Source organism: Oncorhynchus clarkii, chromosome 9, assembly GCF_045791955.1.
Source record: "Oncorhynchus clarkii lewisi isolate Uvic-CL-2024 chromosome 9, UVic_Ocla_1.0, whole genome shotgun sequence".
In the NCBI taxonomy this organism is placed as follows: domain Eukaryota; kingdom Metazoa; phylum Chordata; class Actinopteri; order Salmoniformes; family Salmonidae; genus Oncorhynchus; species Oncorhynchus clarkii.
The window spans coordinates 65408608-65431270 of NC_092155.1; the positions used below are offsets into that span (position 1 = coordinate 65408608).

The 22663-nt window shown below is 41.0% G+C and overlaps 1 protein-coding gene across 1 annotated transcript in view; it reads right to left on the reverse strand.

Moving 5' to 3' along the window:
• The window catches only part of LOC139416757 (teashirt homolog 2-like), a 76600-nt gene extending 65276 nt beyond the window's left edge, over nt 1-11324 (reverse strand). Inside the window, exon 1 of the mRNA XM_071165800.1 lies at nt 10892-11324. Coding sequence (XP_071021901.1) covers nt 10892-10931 — 40 coding nt within the window. The 5' untranslated portion in view covers nt 10932-11324. The remainder of the gene's footprint in view (nt 1-10891) is intronic.
• Between the last annotated feature and the right edge of the window lie 11339 nt (nt 11325-22663).

Genomic DNA, 22663 nt, shown 5'->3' on the forward strand with positions numbered 1-22663 from the left:
TCTTCAGTCTTTTCCCCATTTCGGTCATTTAACCATTGTATCTGGAACCTGGACAAAGCACAGTACTGTGGCATAATTTCCTTGATCCTTGAGATTTAGCCTGCTTACATTAAACTCTCCCAATATTCTAGTTATTGTCTGCCTTAATGAGGAACAAAAATATAACAAGAAAGCCTTTTTCTGCTACGATGATCACATGGACACATGAATTACCCAGCCCAATGGCATATCAAATTGTGTAATTTGCCTGGAAACTAGCACAGGTCTCAGAGGGAACGCAAGGTGAATTAGCAGTTGCAAGCTGCAGTTGTAGGCTGCAGTCTCGTTGTGACTGAGGAGGTACACTCGCCTTGAGACCAATCATAACAGTCTGTTTTCCACCAGGAGAGATCAGTCCGCTGGAGGGCATAGGAGTCTCTGTTCTTATCACATAGATAGCAGGGGGGCGCACTGACTCCCTCTCAGACTATTACCTATCCACACCTGCTGTCACCTCACCTCACTGTCGTGAAATGTAATGAGATCTCTATAGCTTAGCTGGTAGAGCATGGTGCTTGCAATGCCAAGATTGTGGGTTGAATCCTGCTGGGTCCACCCACTCGAAAAATGTATGCACGCATGACTGTAAGTCTCTTTGGATAAAAAACATTTACTAAACAGCATTTATCATTCCAAAATCACAACACACCCAATATTACTCTTATACTAAATATGAGGACAACTCAATATGAGAGCAAAACTAAGTACTTTAACAAAGTCAACACTTTTTGGTACAAAACACAATAATTAGCAAAGGTTATAATCTTCTATAGAAAAATAGGACAGAAAATGTATCACTTCTATATTTGGTGGTGCCCTTACCTTTCATCTTTTGTCTTTCAAATCAAACTGCTACTCTGGACATCCTTTTCTTTTTACATGAACTAGAATAAACAACATCTGCTTGATGATAAGATGTTTCCAGAACAAATCACTTTCAGCTTGCCAATCCCCACAAGCTACTGTCACTCACGTACTGGCACTGCAACACTTAAAGCCTTTGTTTGTTGTCCAATGTATCTTGTTTAAAAGCAAAATTGGGCTAACGGTTTGAGGCACAGCTAGAGCTACAGTATTTAGTCCAGTCATAGGGTTGCATGTGTCTGCAACATTTGAAACAAAACACTGAAATGCTTTCCTATACTCCATCCCATATTCCTTGGTGCCAGGAAGGAATTGTAACTAAGTCACCCTTACGTTCAATGAATGATGAGCAAATCTAATACTGTAACTGAAATTCGCATGAATGTCTGTCGCCTCAAACAAAATGTCCCATAAATTAATGGGCTGTAGCTGAGGACATTCTCTTCATTACACCTTCAAAATCACATTTTCACTGAGGTATAGGCCTACTACATCCGCACAAAAAAAAAAAAAAAAAAACAAATCCTTGCATCTCATTTCAATAGCCCTCTCTCCCGGTTCCCATCCACACATCACTAAACATATTATTATAACATGACTGTCAGCCCGTGTCTCTCTTCACACCATTCTTGCTCTGCCAGGTAATCAATTTGTCGTCACTCTCTGTAACCCCAGTAAAGTCATCAAGCGAAATGAGTTACAGCTGCAAAGAGCCTTCAAGAATACAGAGGGGGAAAAAAGCGAGTGAGAAAAATGACAACAACGCCCAGGAATATTCAGCTGCCTGCTAGCACATCCCAGGTCTTGAAGATGAAATATTAATACACAATTTGTTTATCTGCAGGCCAACATCTCTCCGGTGCCGAGCTGTTAATTTTCTATGGGCACAGACAACGGATCAGTCAGTCATGAACTCTTCACAACCATTACCGGGAGACATTTTGATTAAGTATTCCTAATGTAGTGGATAGGAAAGAATGGAAACACTCTGCCTGCCAACTTTTGATTGACCATTAAGCCACTGATGAATGTGCCTGTCAAAGAGGAGACAATTACCTCAACAATGAAGAAACTCTTCAGGAAGGCTTATTTCTCTAAAGGGCTGACACATTTACCAGATTACAGACGAGGCAGCTGAGAGCGTGTAAAGGGATCTTAGGCATCTTTTCAAAAGTTCCCAGGATAATAGTGGGTTGGGGACACATTGTTTTTAAGAAAAGGGATTTTTGTGAATAATAATAATAATAATAAATACCCAGTGCATATGGAAAGCATTTAGACCCTTTGGGTTTTTAACATTTTGTTGTTACAGCCTTATTATATAATGGATTAAATAAAAACTATTCCTCATCAATATACACACAATACAAAGTGAAAACAGGTTTTTAGAAATTTTGGCCAATTTATAAATAATAAAAAACAGATACCTTATTTACATAAGATTTCTGACCCTTTACTATGAGACTTGAAATGAAGCTCAGGTGCATCCTGTATCCATTGACCATCCTTGAGATGTTTCTACAATGATTGGACTCCACCTGTGGTAAATTCGTTTGATTGGACATGATTTGGAAAGGCACAAACCTGCATAAGGTCCCTCAGTTGACAGTGCATGTCAGAGCAAAAACCAAGCCATAAGGGCGAAGGAATCGTCCGTGGAGCGCCGAGACAGGATTGTGTAGAGGCACAGATCTGGGGAAAGGTACCAACACATTTCAGCAGCAGTGAAGATCCCCAAGAACACAGTAGCCTCCATCATTCTTAAATGGAAGAAGTTTGGAACCATCAAGACTCTTCCTGGAGCTGGCCGCCTGGCCAAACTGAGCAATCTGGGAAAAAAGGCCTTGGTCAGAGAGGTGACCAAGAACCCGACAGGCGACACTCTGACAGGGCTCTAGAGTTCCTCTGTGGAGATGGGAGAACATTCCAGAAGGACAACCATCACTGCAGCACTCCAACAATCAGGCCTTTATGGTACAGTTGCCAGATGAAAGCCACTCCTCTGCAAAAGGCAAATGACATCCCACTTGGAGTTAGCCAAAAGGCACCTAAATGACTCTCCGACTATGAGAAACAAGATTCTCTGGTCTGATGAAACCAAGATAGAACTCTTTGGTCTGAATGCCAAGGGTCACGTCAGGAGGAAACCTGGCACCATCACTACGGTGAACCATGGTGGTGGCAGCATGTTTTCAGTGGCAGGGACAGGGAGACCTAGTTAGGATTGAGGCAAAGATTAACGGAGCAAAGTACAGAGAGATCCTTGATGAAAACCTGCTCCAGAGCTCTCAGGACCGCAGATTGGAGCGAAGGTTCACCTTACAACAGGACATCAACCCTAATCACACAGCCAAAACAATGCAGGAGTGGCTTCGGGAAAAGTCTCTGAATGTCCTTGAGTAGCCCAGTCAGAGCTCGGACTTGAACCCGATTGAACATCTCTGGAGAAACATGCAAATAGTTGTCAAGCAAAGCTCCCATTCCACCCTGACAGAGCTTGAAAGGATCTGCAGAGAAGAATGGGAGAAATTCCCCAAATACAGGTGTGCCAGGCTTGTAGCATCATACCCAAGAAGACTCAGTTTAAATGTATTTGACTAAGGTGTATGTACACTTCTGACTTCAACTGTGTGTGTGTGTGATATACACTGCTCAAAAAAATAAAGGGAACACTTAAACAACACAATGTAACTCCAAGGTCAATCACACTTCTGTGAAATCGAACTGTCCACTTAGGAAGCAACACTGATTGACAATAAATTTCACATGTTGTTGTGCAAATGGAATAGACAACAGGTGGAAATTATAGGCAATTAGCAAGACACCCCCAATAAAGGAGTGGTTATGCAGGTGGGGACCACAGACTACTTCTCAGTTCCTATGCTTCCTGGCTGATGTTTTGGTCACTTTTGAATGCTGGCGGTGCATTCACTCTAATGGTAGCATGAGACGGAGTCTACAACCCACACGAGTGGCTCAGGTAGTGCAGCTCATCCAGGATGGCACATCAATGTGAGCTGTGGCAAGAAGGTTTGCTGTGTCTGTCAGCGTAGCATGGAGGCCCTACCAGGAGACAGGCAAGTACATCAGGAGACGTGGAGGCGGCCGTAGGAGGACAACAACCCAGCAGCAGGACCGCTACCTCCGCCTTTGTGCAAGGCGGAGCAGGAGGAGCACTGCAAAATGACCTCCAGCAGGCCAAAAATGTGCATGTGTCTGCTCAAACGGTCAGAAACAGACCCCATGAGGGTGGTATGAGGGCCCGACGTCCACAGGTGGGGGTTGTGCTTACAGCCCAACACCGTGCAGGACGTTTTTCATTTGCCAGAGAACACCAAGATTGGCAAATTCGCCACTGGCGCCCTGTGCTCTTCACAGATGAAAGCAGGTTCACACTGAGCACATGTGACAGACGTGACAGTCTGGAGACGCCGTGGAGAACGTTCTGCTGCCTGCAACATCCTCCAGCATGACCGGTTTGGCGGTGGGTCAGTCATGGTGTGGGGTGGCATTTCTTTGGGGGGCCACACAGCCCTCCATGTGCTCACCAGAGGTAGCCTGACTGCCATTAGGTACCGAGATGAGATCCTCAGACCCCTTGTGAGACCATATACTGGTGCGGTTGGCCCTGGGTTCCTCCTAATGCAAGACAATGCTAGACTTCATGTGGCTGGAGTGTGTCAGCAGTTCCTGCAAGAGGAAGGCATTGATGCTATGGACTGGCCCGCCCGTTCCCCAGACCTGAATCCAATTGAGCACATCTGGGACATCATGTCTCGCTCCATCCACCACAGACTGTCCAGGAGTTGGCGGATGCTTTAGTCCAGGTCTGGGAGGAGATCTCTCAGGAGACCATCCGCCACCTCATCAGGAGCATGCCCAGGCGTTGTAGGGAGGTCATACAGGCACGTGGAGGCCACACACACTACTGAGCCTCATTTTGACTTGTTTTAAGGACATTACATTAAAGTTGGATCAGCCTGTAGTGTGGTTTTCCATTGATAATTTGTGTGTGATTTTGTTGTCAGCACATTCAACTATGTAAAGAAAAAAGTATTTAATAACAATATTTCATTCATTCAGATCTAGGATGTGTTATTTTAGTGTTCCCTTTATTTTTTTGAGCAGTGTTTATATAGTGGGCCAAAAAAGTATTGTCAGCCACCAATTGTGCAAGTTCTCCCACTTAAAAAAGATGAGAGAGGCCTGTAATTTATCATAGGTACACTTCAACTATGACAGACAAATGAGAAGAAAAAAAATCCAGAAATCACATTTTAGGATTTTTAATGAATTCGGTTAGGACATCTACTTTGTGCATGACAAGTAATTTCCCCAACAATTGTTTACAGACAGATTATTTCACTGTATCAAAATTCCAGTGAGTCGGAAGTTTACATACACTAAGTTGACTGTGCCTTTAAACAGCCTGGAAAAATCCAGAAAATGATGTCATGGCTTTAGAAGCTTCTGATAGGCTAATTGACATTAATTGGAGGTGTACCTGTGGATGTATTTCAAGGCCTACCTTCAAACGCAATGCCTTGACAATATGGCAAAATCAACAAACAAAAAAAAAATCAGCCAAGACCTCAGAAAAAAAAATGGTAGACCTCGACAAGTCTGGTTCATCCTTGGGAGCAATTTTCAAACACCCGAAGTTACCACATTCATCTGTACAAACAACAGTACGCAAGTATAAACACCATGGGACCACGTAGCCGTCATATCGCTCAGGAAAGAGACGTGTTCTGTCTCCTAGAGATGAACATACTTTGGTGGGAAAAGTGCAAATCAATCCCAGAACAGCAGCAAAGGACCTTGTGATGATGCTGGAGGAAACAGGTACAAAAGTATTTATATCCACAGTAAAACGAGTCCTATATCGACCACTCAGCAAGGAAGAAGCCACTGCTCCAAAACTGCCATAAAAAAAGCCAGTGTGCAGTTACGGTTTGTAACTGCACGTTGGAACAAGAATCATACTTTTTGGAGAAATATCCTCTGGTCTGATGAAACAAAAATATATTTTTTTGGCCATAATGACCATTGTTATGCTTGGAGGAAAAAGGGGGAGGCTTGCAAGCCGAAAAACACCATCCCAACCGTGAAGCACGGGGGTGGCAGCATCATGTTGTGGGGGTGCTTTGCTAAAGGAGGGACTGGTTCACTTCACAAAATAGATGGCATCACGAGTGAGGAAAATTACGTGGATATATTGAAGAAACATCTCAAGACATCAGTCAGGAAGTTAAAGCTTGGTTGCAAATGGATCTTCCAAATGGACAATGACCCCAAGCATACTTCCAAAGTTGTGGTGGCAAAATGGCTTAAGGACAACAAAGTCAAGGTATTGGAGTGGCCATCACAAAGCCCTGACCTCAATCCTATAGAAGATTTGTTGGCAGAACTGAAAAAGCATGTGCGAGCAAGGAGGTCCACAAACCTGACTCAGTTACACCAGCTCTGTCAGGAGGAATGGGCCAAAATTCATCCAACGTATTGTGGGAAGCTTGTAGAAGGCTACCCGAAATTGAAAGGCAATGCTACCAAATACTCATTGAGTGTATGTAAACTTCTGACCCACTGGGAATGTGATGAAAGAAATATAAGCTGAAATAAATCACTCTCTACTATTATTCTGACATTTCACATTCTTAAAATAAAGTGGTGATCCTAACTGACCTATGTTAATTGTGAAAAACTAAGTTTAAAATGTATTTGGCTAAGGTATACGTACATTTCCGACTTCAACTATGTGTGTGTGTGTGTGTGTATGTGTGTATACACACTACCGGTCAGAAGTTTGGGGTCACTTAGAAATGTCCTTGTTTTCTAAAGAAAAGCAAAAAAATGTGTCCATTAAAATAACATAAAATGGATCAGAAATACAGTGTTAACATTGATAATGTTGTAAATGACTATTATCCCTGGTAACAGCAGATTTTTTATGGAATATCTACATAGGCGTACAGAGGCCCATTATCAGCAACCATCTCTCCTGTGTTCCAATGACACGTTGTGTTAGCTAATCCAAGTTTATAATTTTAAAAAGGTTAGTTGATCATTAGAAAAACATTTTGCAATTATGTTAGCACAGGTGAAAACTGTTGTTCTGATTAAAGAAGCAATACAACTGGCCTTCTTTAGACTAGTTGAGTATCTGGAGCATCATCATTTGTGGGTTCGATTACAGGCTCAAAATGACTAGAAACAAAGACCTTGCCAAGAAATTGAAGATCTCGCACAACACTGAATACTACTCCCTTCACAGAACAGCACAAACGGTCTCTAACCAGAATAGAAAAGAGGAGCGGGAAGCCCCGGTGCACAACTGAGCAAGAGGACAAATACATTAGTGTGTCCAGTTTGAGAAACAGACACCTCACAAGTCCTCAACTGGCAGCTTCATTAAATAGTAACCGCAAAACACCAGTCTCAACGTGAACAGGCGACTCCGGGATGTTGGCTTTCAAGGCAGAGTTCCTCTGTCCAGTGTCTATGTTCTTTTGGCCATCTTAATTTTTACATTTTTATTGGTCAGCCTGAGGTATGTTTTTTTCTTTGCAACTCTGCCAAGAAGGCCAGCATCCTGGACTCGCCTCTTCACTGTTGACATTGAGACTGGTGTTTTGTGTATGTAGGTATGTACATTACAATGCATTCGGAAAGTATTCAGACCCCTTGACATTTTGTACATTTTGTTACGTTAAAGCTTTATTCTAAAATGTATTAAATTGTGTGTGTCCCCCCCCCCACACAATTTACACACAATACACCATAATGACAAAGCAAAAACAGATTTTTTGAAATTTTTGCAAATGTATAAAAAATACAATTAAAAAAATGTAATATTTAATTGACATAAGTATTCAGACAGTTTCCTCAGTACTTTGTTGACACACGTTTGGCAGCGATTACAGCCTTGAGTCGTCTTGGGTATGACAGTTCAAGCTTGCCACACTTCTCTGCAGATCTTCTCAAGCTCTGTCAGGGTAGATTGGGAGTGTTGCTGGACAGCTATTTTCATGTCTCTCCAGAGATGTTCGATCGGATTCAAGTCCGGGCTCTGGCTGGGCCACTCAAACACATTCAAGGACTTGTCCCGAAGCCACTCCTGCGTTGTCTTGGCTGTGTGCTTAGGGCCGTGGTTGTGTTGGAAGGTAGCCCCAGTCTGAGGTCCTGAGCACTCTAGATCAGGTTTTCATCAAGGATCTCTCTGTACTTTGCACCGTTCATCTTTCCCTCAATCCTGACTAGTCTTCCAGTCCCTGCCGCTGAAATACAACCCCACAGCATGATGCCATCACCACCATCCTTCACCGTACGGATGGTGCCAGGTTTCCTCCAGACATTACGTTTGGCATTCATGCCAAAAAGTTCAATCTTGGTTTCATCAGACCATAGGATCTTCTTTCTCATAGTCTGAGAGTCTTTAGGTGCCTTTTGGCAAACTCCAAGCGGACTGTCATGTGCCATTTATTGAGGAGTGGCTTCAGTCTGGCCACTCTACCTTAAAGGCCTGATTGGTGGAGTGCTGCAGAGATGGTTGCCCTTCTGGAAGGTTCTCCCATCTCCAAAGAGAAACTCTAGAGCGCCGTCAGAGTGACCATCAGGTTCTTGGTCACCTCTCTGACCAAGGGCTTTCTCCCCCGATTGCTCAGTTTGGCCGCCACTCTAGGAACAGTCTTGGTGGATCCAAACGTATTCCATTTCAGAATGATGGGAGGCCACTGTTTCTTCGGGACCTTCAATGCTGCAGATATTTTTTGGTACCCTTCCCAAGATCTGTGCTTTGACAATACCATCACGGAGCTCCACGGACAATTCCTTTGACCTCATGGCTATGTTTTTGCTCTGACATGCACGGTCAACTGTGGGACCTTATATAGACAGGTATGTGCCTTTCCAATTCATGTCCAATCAATTGAAATAACCACAGGTGGACTCCAATCAAGTTGTCAAAACACATCTCAAATATGAGCAACGCAAACAGAACGCACCTGAGCTCAATTTCAAGTCTCACAACAAAGGGCCTGACTATTGATGTAATAAATTATATTTTTATTATTAATAAATAAGCAAAAGTTTAAAAAAAAAATGTTTCGCTTTGTCATTATGGGGTATTGTGTGTAGAGTGCTTTTTAAATTATTTTTACTATCCATTTTAGAATAAGGCTGTAACGTAACAAAATGTGATAAAAGTCAAGGGGTCTGAATACTTTCCGAAGGCACTGTGTGTGTGTATATAAGGATGTGTGTGTGTGTTTGGAGGTGCTTTTCTGTCGGTCTGTGTGTGTGTGTGTGTGTGTGTGTGTGTGTGTCCATACACTTGAGTGGGTGTCTATTAGATAAGGGTTTCACGATCTTAAGCGACTATATTGATCTGCCATTACTGGCAGAGAACCACCACCATCTGGTGCCTACATCCGCAATCATAAAAAGGAGTGATAACTTCGAAACCCACTGAACTGCAGGGTCGGTATAAATTTGTGGAACGTTCCAACAGGAATCTGTTCCACAAACTACATAAAGTGCAAGGTTGCCAACAAACAACGCATACAAAGTAGCATGATCAATTCACCTAGCTAACTAGCTGCCGAATAGGCATCAACTCACCAACGTAGCTTATTCTTAATCGTTGTCCATAGGCTACCAGAGAAATTTTTCTGAATAAAAGTGGTGAGTGAAAACTAATAGCTCACTCCCTACCCGGTATCTTATTCAGCAGCTATCCAACTTTCCATGCGTTGTTTGTTGGCAACCTTGTTATTTCTGAAGTTTTTGGAACAGATTCCTGTTGGAACGTTGCACAAATTATACCCACCCCATCCTGCCACCTCCACTGACAATACCTTTTATCAATCAATTCATATCCATCATCTCAAATATTTTCAGTCCCTATTTTAATAAAGCCACTGGTCTGCACTACAGTGCATTATTACAATGGTGGAAACACTGTCAAAGAACAAGGTTAATCATACAGGTGATTTATATGGCCTGAATTACTGAGCATTAACACCAATTATTTAGCAGAGTGAGGTAACAAAGGATGAAAGAAGGAGTAGGACAGCCTGATGGTTTTGGTAATGATCGATCTGGCTTAAGTAACCCGATTAGTAAACACTAAAATTAGTTGGTCACCATAACAAACCAAGTATTGGCACACTGATGACCTTTAGCACTACAGTACTATTTGTCATGACATGAAGAAAGGCCACACTGAGAAATATGCTTAAGTACACACACAAAAAACTAAGGGCAACACAAACTCTAGCCTTATTTGAAAGATGTGCATGTATTTTTTCCTGATGACCCATAACACCTACATTTAGGCAAAAGAGCTTTGTTCATATTTTACACCTTGCACTGTAGATGATGTAGGCCTACTGTATGTATTCAGTTTACGGAGTGACAGTCAGGTATAACTATTTACATAACATTTGCATTACACTGTTAGTGATTGTCAATGATTTTCTCAGGTGTTCTCCATCTTGTTTAAACACATAACACAGTAGACACACACACACGCCAAAAAGTACTCTGTTCTCCATTTGTCCGTGATATCAAATAATAAGAGTTCTTTGTATGTTAAACTGTTTCAGACAGCCTACCCGAAGCACACATCTGAAATGTACGTTTACGCACGTCTTAATCGTTTATGGTATTACACACAACTTTTGCTTTCTAGTAAAACTATTTTCGAATGACTTGGACTAAATTACAAACCCTAAAGTAGACTAATTCAATGAAATTACCCCCACATATGTGCGCATAATAGCGTATGCATCTCTCTCTTATTCAAAAACAGAAAACTTTAACTTATTATAAAAAGAGACTCGAGTATATTTGAATAAATTGCACCTTTGTCATCTCGTATTACCGTCACTTTGATATCCGCTTTGGGTCAGTAAAGAGGCTATATCAGTTTGATAAGAATAACATCTAATATTGTTCAATAACAATATACGTGTGAATGTCCTCTTACCCGCAGCCCTTTTCGGCGCCTGCTGTTTCCTCCTTGGCATTTTTTAACTCGTAGTTCACGTAGCTCACTCTGTCCAGGTGAAATCAGTATGCAGTCTAATAAACTAGTCCATGCAGAGCGAGCGACTCTATTTTGCTCTCAGAGTAGGCTACTTCTTTCCTCTTAATATAAAATCCAGAGTCAGAAAACGTTGCCTGGGCAATGCAGGTGTCAAAGCAATTCTTCTTCTTTCACGGTTCCTAGATCATATAGGGCGGATTGTCTTCTCCTTTTCTTTCCGTTTCGGTCCACCAAAGCCATAGGACGACGTCCGTCAGATAGATGCCAGTCAGGTTCTGAGAGCACCCTGTATAAATAGCATATATGGAAGGAAGAGCGTAAAACGTTTGGGTAATGGTACAGTAGGCTATATCACGCAAGGAGCAGGCAGGGTGAGGCGATGCCAGCAAACATCGATACATAGTACAAACTGAACATTAAAAACTCCTCCCTCCTCGCCTGGACTTGATGATGGCAGTCAGACATTTGGTCGTCACTAGCCACAAAGTCATAATTATGTCTAAACCCCGCCCATTTCTAAAATCTATCTTATAAAATGTGTATATTAAACCTAACCTTAACCGTAACAACACTGCTAACCTTAAAGTAAGACCAAAAAGCGACTTTATTTTGTGCCAATTTTCGTTTTATGGCTATGGAAGCTAGTGGAAACCATACATTTGTTACGCTCAATAACTTATTAAAGGGACAGGAGCCAGAGAAAATACCAGGATATGGCCCGGTAGGAACTTTTTTTAAAGAAGGTACTATACGTCATCGATTTAAATTACCTTTTGTTTTCACAATGTTGTGCTGAGATGTTTGAAGCAAGAAAGAAATAGGCATTTCAAAACTGAAATTACTTCTAAACATAGTAAATGCTATAATATGAGGTTATAGAGTTGTATAAGAAGTATACAACACCTGTTTATGTCTTTGTAATCTGTGAATCAGTCTTGCGTAGCATCATGTTCATCAACTTCACATTCACCCTCACAAAAACACGTTTTGTGCTGTAATATTGTGCTCTAATATTTTAGAAATATCTTGTACAGTGATAATTATGTCTAATCCCCGCCCATTTCTACAATTTCTGTTTGAGAATTGCAATGCTGCAGGAGAACTTGACCAACTGCTTCACCAGAAATGTCCTTACTAGATTATTGAGGTAAGTAGGAGTTTAGACAAATTGTGTTCCTATTACATAGAGAAGCTTCTCATGACATAATCAGAAACTAGGTTTAGGTAATATGATGGATGACTTCGGTGGTCCTCACAGTGCAACATGATCTCACAAACCCTTTCGGAGAAACTGGTTTGCCCTGGCCAGTCCGTCCCTACATTACAAATGGCTTCATAATAATATTCCATCATGCCATTGATGTGGATATCAGTCATCTTACCCACAATGCCAGCGACCTCCCCTGAACTCGGCCTGAACCGGTGTGATCAATCACGGCTTAGATGCAACCCCAGCCATACCTGTCTGACAGCTTTTAACACCCACCCCGGTCCCGGCTGTGTGTTTCAAAAGAAGCATGTGTGTGTGTACACCGCCACCCAGCTCCCCTCAGTTCAGGGGTGTGTGTTCTTATGTTCGTGTGTGCGTGCGTGTGTGTAAATCATGCATTGATGTCTATGGGAGGCTGTGTGTGTGTGTGTGTGTGGGTGTGCGTGTGCATGCATGCGTGCGTGCGTGCGTGTGTGTGTGTGCGTGTGTGCATGCGTGAATCATGCATTGATGTCTATGGGATATCTCTGCTATACACTGAGTGTACAAACACCTTTGTCGGGTCATGGACTCTACAAGGTGACGAAAGTGTTCGACAGGGATGTTGGCCCATGTTGACTCCACCACCCAAAGGACATCCAGCCAACTTGACACACACAAGGAACTGTTGAGTGTGAAAAACTCAGCAGTGTTGCAGTTCTTGACACACTCAAACCGGTGCGCCTGGCACCTACTACCATACCCCAATCAAAGGTACTTAAATATTGTCTTGCCCATTCACTCTCTGAATGGCACACATACACAATCCATGTCTCAATTGTTTCACGGCTTAAAAATCCATATTTAACCTGTCTCCTTCCCTTAATCTACACTGATTGAAGTGGATTTAACAAGGGACATCAATTAGGGATCATAGCTTTTACCTGGATTCACCTAGTCAATCTATGTCATGGAAAGAGCATGTGTTCCTAATGTTTGGTACAATCAGTGTATATACAGTATATTGTATATTGCTACTAGTCTATGCTATAGCACAATTTCTCATCTTTTTGTCAAGCATTTCAGTGTTACACGGCTGCACCTCTCTTACTTGGCTGCTTATGGATTTTCCACCACATAGCTGATGATCCACAACCATAACATATGGTAACAAACCAGTTTTAGTGGGATTATGTTCCTAACTGTGGACACTTGTGGCTTCAAGCTTCCAAAATGTTCAGTGTTGCAGCAATTAGATGCATTGTGTTGCCTGCATGCTGAGAAGGCCGTAAACAAAGACACTGATGTGTCTATACTTAGTTTGAATTTTTTTGTCTGTCTGAGGAGGATATCAATATAACATATTCCAATTGCAAATGATGTTGCTCACATGTACTCATTCAATGATGAAACATGTAATCGATGTTCGCTAAACACAAGAAAGGCACAAACATGCACTTCAACATCAATCAGTCACATTTTTTTTGTCAAAAAATCTCTCAAATGTCTCTGTAAAAAAAAACTGTTTAATGTTGGAAAGGCAGCATCCTGTGACAGTGCCAATTTGAAAGTCACTGAGCTCTTCAGTAAGGCCATTCTACTACCAATGTTTGTTTATGGAGATTGCATGGCTATGGGCTCGATTTTATACACCTGTCAGCAACGGTCATGGCTGAAATAGCCAAATCCACCAATTTGAAGGGGTGTCCACATACTTTTGTATATATAGTGTATGTGAAACAAAATAAAAACCTTTTGACCACGACCTCATGTTGAACAAGGATTTTCTTATTTAAGGAAATCAGTGTTCTGGAATTCACTAAGATCAGTTAGTTTCACCTCCTCGTGACTGTTTCCAATGTTGCAACAACCCAACAACCCAGTACTCATTTGCATCTTTGGTTTAACTATTTAGTTACGCAGGTTGGCTACAAAACCAAGCAGCATAGCCAGTCTAATTAAAATATACTAGCCATTGTCGTGTCTTTGGCTATGCCGGATTAAGTGATATGACATGCTATTCTATAAAATCCTTTCTCTGTAATTAATATTACCTGATTGAGCTAATCATGTAAATGTAATTAACTAGAAAGTCGGGGCACCACGAAATCATATTTATAGAGCAGTTATCCTCAGAATAAACTCTTAAAGACCTGGTAATATTTTACATCAATAGCAGTCAATATTAATCGTTACCTTATTTCAGTCTCATCTGAAAGTTGTAAATTCTTGGTTATCTTCACAAACCCTGGCTAACAAGTTGAATCAGCAATACAAAATTGGGTTTAATTATTTATTTACTAAATACCTAACTAATCACACAGAATGACATATACACAGAATGAACCATACATTGATTACAAATTATTTCATAAAGGAAAACGTCCGTAGCGGACGGAACAGATATGACAGTTGGTTAGAGACAGAGAAAAGGGGGTTGGGTTTGAGTGAAAGAGCGGGAAGACTGAAGAACAAAGGGAGAAGCGATATCTCTATCGGGCCGTAGGCAGCTACTCTATCGTAAATACAGGATCTTATGCATTCTAAATTATAGCCCATTTGGAAAAGAAAAATGCAATGAATATTTACTCTGAGCTGCGCTTCAATAGGTTGTTGGTAGATGGAAGGCCAAGTTGCCCAAGAGTTATTCCATCCTTTGAAGAGCGTCTCTGGTGGTAAACTGTACTCGTTTTAGTAACGTCGTTGTGTGGTAGACGGTATACTCTGTTTGTCCTTTCCCAGTCCACACTTGGTGGCTGGAGTGAATCAGAGTTCAAAGTTCATACCCCGTTGCCATGCTTATATGCTCATGCATATAAGGTATTGTCGAAATTCATCATATTCAACGTGTCGATCGTCCTCTTCACGTGAGAATTCAATGCTAATTTCGTTAGGTTGCTGAGATTGGCTTTGCTCTGTTGGTGTCACCTGTCCTTCTAATGTCAAGGCCGTCGCCTTAATGTCCCCGGAACATGAAGTTATATTGTCTTCAAGGCTTTATATAGGAAGGGACTGGAGGGTGTGTTTCATAGTTTATAACCAATGACTCTTCACGTGGGCGGGCCACTGAGTCAGGCCTAATTCACTCATGAAAACCCAATTCTCACATTTTAGAAGCTAAAATCACATTTCATCCCTCACAAATAATTTCATATTCAAACATTTAAATTGCACAACAATTCCATGTGGATCTGATGGACACTGGACAGTTTATGTCATCTTATCATTGATGAGAATGTCTCAGATGACAACCGAACTGACATCATATTCATTAAGTACCAACGCATATGTTCAACTGGTTGGATGACCAAAATATGGTTCATTTCCCCCCACCTTCTGATTTTCCCAGAATTTCTATGTTAACCAAGGGATTTTCAATAGTCACATCAGTATGGTAGAAAGAGGGAAAAAATGGGGGAGATGTCACGTTCTGACCATTGTTCGTGTGTGTTTTCCTTGTTTTAGTGTTGGTCAGGACGTGAGCTGGGTGGGCATTCTATGTTGGATGTCTTGTTTGTCTATTTCTATGTCTGGCCTGATATGGTTCTCAATCAGAGGCAGGTGTTAGTCATTGTCTCTGATTGGGAACCATATTTAGGTAGCCTGGGTTTCACTGTGTGTTTGTGGGTGATTGTTCCTGTCTCTGTGTTTTCACCAGATAGGGCTGTTTCGGTTTTCGTTACGGTCTTTGTTTTGTAGTGTTTGTATCGATTCGTGTTTTACATTTGTTTATTAAACATGGATCGCAATCTACACGCCGCATTTTGGTCCGACTTTCTTTCCCATACAGAAAACCGTGACAGGAGAGGTATTTATGACTGTCAAAAACCTACCCCTAGGCCAGCATCATGACACCATGATGAAAGAAGGAAGGCCTAGGGAATCCAAACCTGTTTTTGATTCAAAGCTGAAATTTCATGTGAGACGGACAGCCAGTGATCCATCTTGAGAGTCATAGGTTACAAAGTAGAACAACAACATATGCATACTGTTAACAGCAGATGCCCATTTCAAAATCAAATATTGAAACCAGTTTGGGGAAAAAACTAGTCAAAAGAACAAAGAGCCTCAATAAAATATCAAACTATATTACAATTAGTTGCATGAGAACTTTGTATATTAATTTGGAGTCATTTGAAATGCACATATTTATGACAATGACTAACACAATGGTTTTACTGTTTTATGCTCTGATTGCTAACCTTGAAGCAAACGCTCCACTGTGAGAAATCCTTGTCAAAGTTTGCCAAGACTAACATGTTAGAGAATGACATTGCTCAATGTCCAAGAATATTGTATTTGGATCTAAATATCTCTGTTGTTTTTAATTCTAAAATTGGTGTCTATCTAAGTTGACTAAACAATGGCCTTGATATCTTTAGGATAATATTTAAGCAATAAGGCCCGAGGAGGTGTGGTATATGGCCAATATACCACGGCTAAGGGCTGTTCTTAAGCGCGACGCAACGTGGTGCCTGGTGGTATATTGGCCATATATCACAAACCCTGAGGTGCCTTATTGCTATTATAAACTGGTTACCAACGTAGTTAGAGCAGTAAAACAAAATGTGTCATACCTGTTGTATAACATGGCTTTCAGCCAATCAGAATTCAGGACTCAAACCACCCAGTTTATCAATCCTAATATATTAGTTTTGGCATAGGCTACCATCGAGTCGCTTGACCTATTTCCTCTCCTGTAATATATCGTTAAGGAAGCCTTGTGAAATTAATTAATTATTCATGCTTGATTTCAAAATGAAGTGCTTTAAGAACATGGATCCACTGGAGGATTGACACATGCAACTGTGTTCTTACAAGAACACACACTGAGGCACACTGGGACTAAGCAGCAGGGCTGTTCAAAAACACCCATTGGGTTCAGGGAGTGTGTGTGTGTGTGTGTGTGCATGCGTGTTGGTGTGTGTGTGTGTCGGTATGTGTCTGTGTCGGTGTGTATGTTGTGCACTTGAGGCAGTAAAGCAGGAGTGAAGATAAATGCCCTGTCAGTGTCTTTAATGATTTATCTCAAACATTTCACTTGATCCTATAAGGTTCACCCTGTGGCAGGTAATTGCTTAAAAAGAAAAAGAGAATTTGTTTGTTAAAGTACTGAACATTGAACACGCTGTCTAGAGCTCTACATCTTACCTAGTCTAGAGCTGTATGTCAATGTATTGCACATGTTAGTGAACTGTAGGCCTGCTGTTAGTACATCGTTTTGCCTTTCCCTGAGTTTCTGCAGTTTAAACCTTTGTGATGGCCTATATGTATCTTTAGGGTATATTCAAAATAATGTGTGTGTGTGTGTGTGTGTGTGTGTGTGTGTGAGCATGAGAGCATCCACTCCGTGTGCCTATTTCTGCCTCCCTGTTTGCGTGTGGGCCTACTGCAGTGGGCACTTAGGTAAGGCATCAAAGCAACCTGTCACTTGTCTCTTGGCATTGCTTTAGTCTGTGTCGACAGTGTGTCCACCCTGGGTTTGGCAGTGTCTGTTCAGACCTGAGCTGTCTTGTTCAGCACATGGCACTGGCTAAAGGATGCTGATGGACATTTCCAGTGCTCCTTCTCCCTGTCCATCACCCAGCCCAGGAAGGATGGCAGGATGCATCCCTGACGCATCTTGTTGACAGCTACAGAGGGTGGTCTGCTGTTCTGCCACCCTCAATTATGGGAGATCTGATCTGATTCTAACTTGAGAAGTTTAGGTTGGTGGTTGCCTGCTGTGCAAACATTTGCCTGATTGTAGCCAATCAATATTTTTCTAATTGACTCTGAAAATAGAAAGTAATTTGATTTGATCTCATGATCTCATAATTATGCATGCATAATGAAGATATGACTCAGTTGATATAGTAGTATCATACAAACGCAATCATAAGTCTTAAGGGATATTTGATTTACATTTGATTTACATTTGTCCAGTTTTTGTCTGAATTATTTTGTATAGATCTCTTAAAATGATCAACATATTTTATGGGAGTTGGAAATTAATCCCAACTCCTTTTCTAATGAAGTCAGTGACTATAATGAATCCCAACTCCTTTTCTAATGATGACAGTGGAGACAATGAATCCCAACTCCCTTTCTAATGAAGCCAGTGGAGACAATGAATCCTAACTCCTTTTCTAATGAAGACAGTGGAGACAATGACTCTAATGAAGACCAACTCCTTTGAAGTCTGGAAACAATGAAGACAGTGGAGACAATGACTCCCAACTCCCTAATGAAGACAGTGGAGACAATGAATCCCATCTCCTTTTCTAATGAAGTCAGTGGAAACAATGAATCCCAACTCCTTTTCTAATGACGTCAGTGGAGACAATGAATCCCAACTCCTTTCTAATGAAGACAGTGGAGACAATGAATCCCAACTCCCTTTCTAATGAAGCCAGTGAAGACAATGAATCCTAACTCCTTTTCTAATGAAGACAGTGGAGACAATGACTCCCAACTCCTTTTCTAATGAAGACAGTGGAGACAATGAATCCCAAATTATTTTCTAATGAAGACAGTGGAGACAATGAATCCCAACTCCTTTTCTAATGAAGACAGTGGAGACAATGAATTCCAACTCCCTTTCTAATGAAGACATTGGAGACAATGAATCCCATCTCATTTTCTAATGAAGTCAGTGGAAACAATGAATCCCAACTCCCTTTCTAACGAAGACAGTGGAGACAATAAATCCAAAATTATTTTCTAATAAAGACAGTGGAGACAATGAATCCCTTCTCATTTTCTAATGAAGTCAGTGGAGACAATAAATCCCAACTCTTTTTCTAGTGAAGGCAGTGGAGACAATGAATCCCAACTCATTTTCTAATGAAGACAGTGGATACAATGAATCACAACTCCTTTTCTAATGACGTCAGTGGAGACAATGAATCCCAACTCCTTTTCTAATGAAGTCAGTGGAGACAATGAATCCCAACTCGCTTTCTAATGAAGCCAGTGGAGACAATAAATCCCAAATTATTTTCTAATAAAGATAGTGGAGACAATGAATCCCATCTCATTTTCTAATGAAGTCAGTGGAGACATTGAATCCCAACTCCTTTTCTAATGAAGGCAGTGGAGACAATGAATCCCAACTCCTTTTCTAATGAAGACAGTGTAGACAATGAATCCCAAATTATTTTCTAATGAAGACAGTGGAGACAATGAATCCCAACTCCTTTTCTAATGAAGACAGTGGAGACAATGAATTCCAACTCCCTTTCTAATGAAGACATTGGAGACAATGAATCCCATCTCATTTTCTAATGAAGTCAGTGGAGACATTGAATCCCAACTCCTTTTCTAATAAAGACAGTGGAGACAATAAATCCCAACTCCCTTTCTGATGAAGGCAGTGGAGACAATGAATCCCAACTCCTTTTCTAATGAAGACAGTGTAGACAATGAATCCCAAATTATTTTCTAATGAAGACAGTGGAGACAATGAATCACAACTCCTTTTCTAATGAAGACAGTGGAGACAATGAATTCCAACTCCCTTTCTAATGAAGACATTGGAGACAATGAATCCCAACTCCCTTTCTAATGAAGTCAGTGGAGACAATGAATCCCAACTCCTTTTCTAGTGAAGGCAGTGGAGACAATGAAAACCAACTCCCTTTCTAATGAAGACAGTGGAAACAATGAAATCCAACTCCTTATCTAATGTAGACAGTGGAGAGAATGAATCCCAATTGCTCTTCTGATGAAGACAGTGGAGACAATGAATCCCAACTCCTTTTCTAATGAAGACAGTGGAGACAATAAATCCCAAATTATTTTCTAATGAAGACAGTGGAGACAATGAATCCCATCTCATTTTCTAATGAAGGCAGTGGAGACAATGAATCCCAACTCCCTTTCTAATGAAGACAGTGGAAACAATGAATCCCAACTCCTTTTCTAATGTAGACAGTTGAGAGAATGAATCCCAATTGCTCTTCTGATGAAGACAGTGGAGACAATGAATCCCAACTCCTTTTCTAGTGAAGGCAGTGGAGACAATGAATCCCAACTCCTTTTCTATTGAAGACAGTGGAGACAATGAATCCCAACTCCTTTTCTAATGACGTCAGTGGAGACAATGAATCCCAACTCCTTTTCTAATGAAGACAGTGGAGACAATAAATCCCAAAATATTTTCTAATGAAGTCAGTGGAGACATTGAATCCCAACTCCTTTTCTAATAAAGTCAGTGGAGACAATGAATCCCAACTCCTTTTCTAGTGAAGGCAGTGGAGACAATGAATCCCAACTCCTTTTCTAATGAAGACAGTGGAGACAATGAATCCCAACTCCTTTTCTAATGACATCAGTGGAGACAATGAATCCCAACTCCTTTTCTAATGAAGACAGTGGAGACAATGAATCCCAACTCCCTTTCTAATGAAGGCAGTGGAGACAATGAATCCCAACTCCTTTTCTAATGAAGACAGTGGAGACAATGAATCCCTACTCCTTTTCTAATGAAGACAGTGTAGACAATGAATCCCAACTCCTTTTCTAATGAAGACAGTGGAGACAATGAATCCCTACTCCTTTTCTAATGAAGACAGTGGAGACATTGAATCTCAACTCATTTTCTAATGAAGACAGTGGAGACAATAAATCCCAAAATATTTTCTAATAAAGACAGTGGAGACAATGATTCCCAACTCCTTTTCTAATGAAGACAGTGGACACAATGAATCCCAACTCCCTTTCTAATGAAGACAGTGGAGACAATGAATCCCAACTGCCTTTCTAATGAAGACAGTGGAAACATTGAATCCCAACTCCTTTTCTAATGTAGACAGTGGAGACAATGAATCCCAACTGCCTTTCTAATGAAGACAGTGGAAACATTGAATCCCAACTCCTTTTCTAATGTAGACAGTGGAGACAATGAATCCCAATTGCTTTTCTGATGAAGACAGTGGAGACAATGAATCCCAACTCCTTTTCTAATGAAGACAGTGGAGACAATGAATCCCAACTCCTTTTCTAATGAAGACAGTAGAGACAATGAATCCCAACTCCTTTTCTAATGAAGACAGTGGAGACAATGAATCCCAACTCCTTTTCTAATGAAGACAGTGGAGACAATGAATCCCAACTCCCTTTCTAATGAAGACAGTGGAGACAATGAATCCCAACTCCCTTTCTAACGAAGACAGTGGAGACAATGAATCCCAACTCCTTTATTAATGAAGAGAGTGGAGACAATAAATCCCAAATTATTTTCTAATAAAGACAGTGGAGACAATGAATCCCATCTCATTTTCTAATGAAGTCAGTGGAGACATTGAATCCCAACTCCTTTTCTAATGAAGACAGTGGAGACAATAAATCCCAACTACCTTTCTAATGAAGGCAGTGGAGACAATGAATCCCAACTCCTTTTCTAATGAAGACAGTGTAGACAATGAATCCCAAATTATTTTCTAATGAAGACAGTGGAGACAATGAATCCCAACTCCTTTTCTAATGAAGACAGTGGAGACAATGAATTCCAACTCCCTTTCTAATGAAGACATTGGAGACAATGAATCCCAACTCCCTTTCTAATGAAGTCAGTGGAGACAATGAATCCCAACTCCTTTTCTAGTGAAGGCAGTGGAGACAATGAATCCCAACTCCCTTTCTAATGAAGACAGTGGAAACAATGAATCCCAACTCCTTTTCTAATGTAGACAGTGGAGACAATGAATCCCAATTGCTCTTCTGATGAAGACAGTGGAGACAATGAATCCCAACTCCTTTTCTAATGAAGACAGTGGAGACAATAAATCCCAAATTATTTTCTAATAAAGACAGTGGAGACAATGGATCCCATCTCATTTTCTAATGAAGTCAGTGGAGACATTGAATCCCAACTCCTTTTCTAATAAAGTCAGTGGAGACAATGAATCCCAACTCCTTTTCTAGTGAAGGCAGTGGAGACAATGAATCCCAACTCCCTTTCTAATGAAGACAGTGGAAACAATAAATCCCAACTCCTTTTCTAATGTAGACAGTGGAGACAATGAATCCCAATTGCTCTTCTGATGAAGACAGTGGAGACAATGAATCCCAACTCCTTTTCTAATGAAGACAGTGGAGACAATAAATCCCAACTTCTTTTCTAATAAAGTCAGTGGAGACAATGAATCCCAACTCCTTTTCTAGTGAAGGCAGTGGAGACAATGAATCCCAACTCCTTTTCTATTGAAGACAGTGGAGACAATGAATCCCAACTGCTTTTCTAATGACGTCAGTGGAGACAATGAATCCCAACTCCTTTTCTAATGAAGACAGTGGAGACAATGAATCCCAACTCCCTTTCTAATGAAGGCAGTGGAGACAATGAATCCCAACTCCTTTTCTAATGATGTCAGTGGAGACAATGAATCCCAACTCCTTTTCTAATGAAGACATTGGAGACAATGAATCCCAACTCCTTTTCTAATGAAGACAGTGGAGACAATGAATCCCTACTCCTTTTCTAATGAAGACAGTGGAGACAATGAATCCCAACTCCTTTTCTAATGAAGACAGTGGAGACA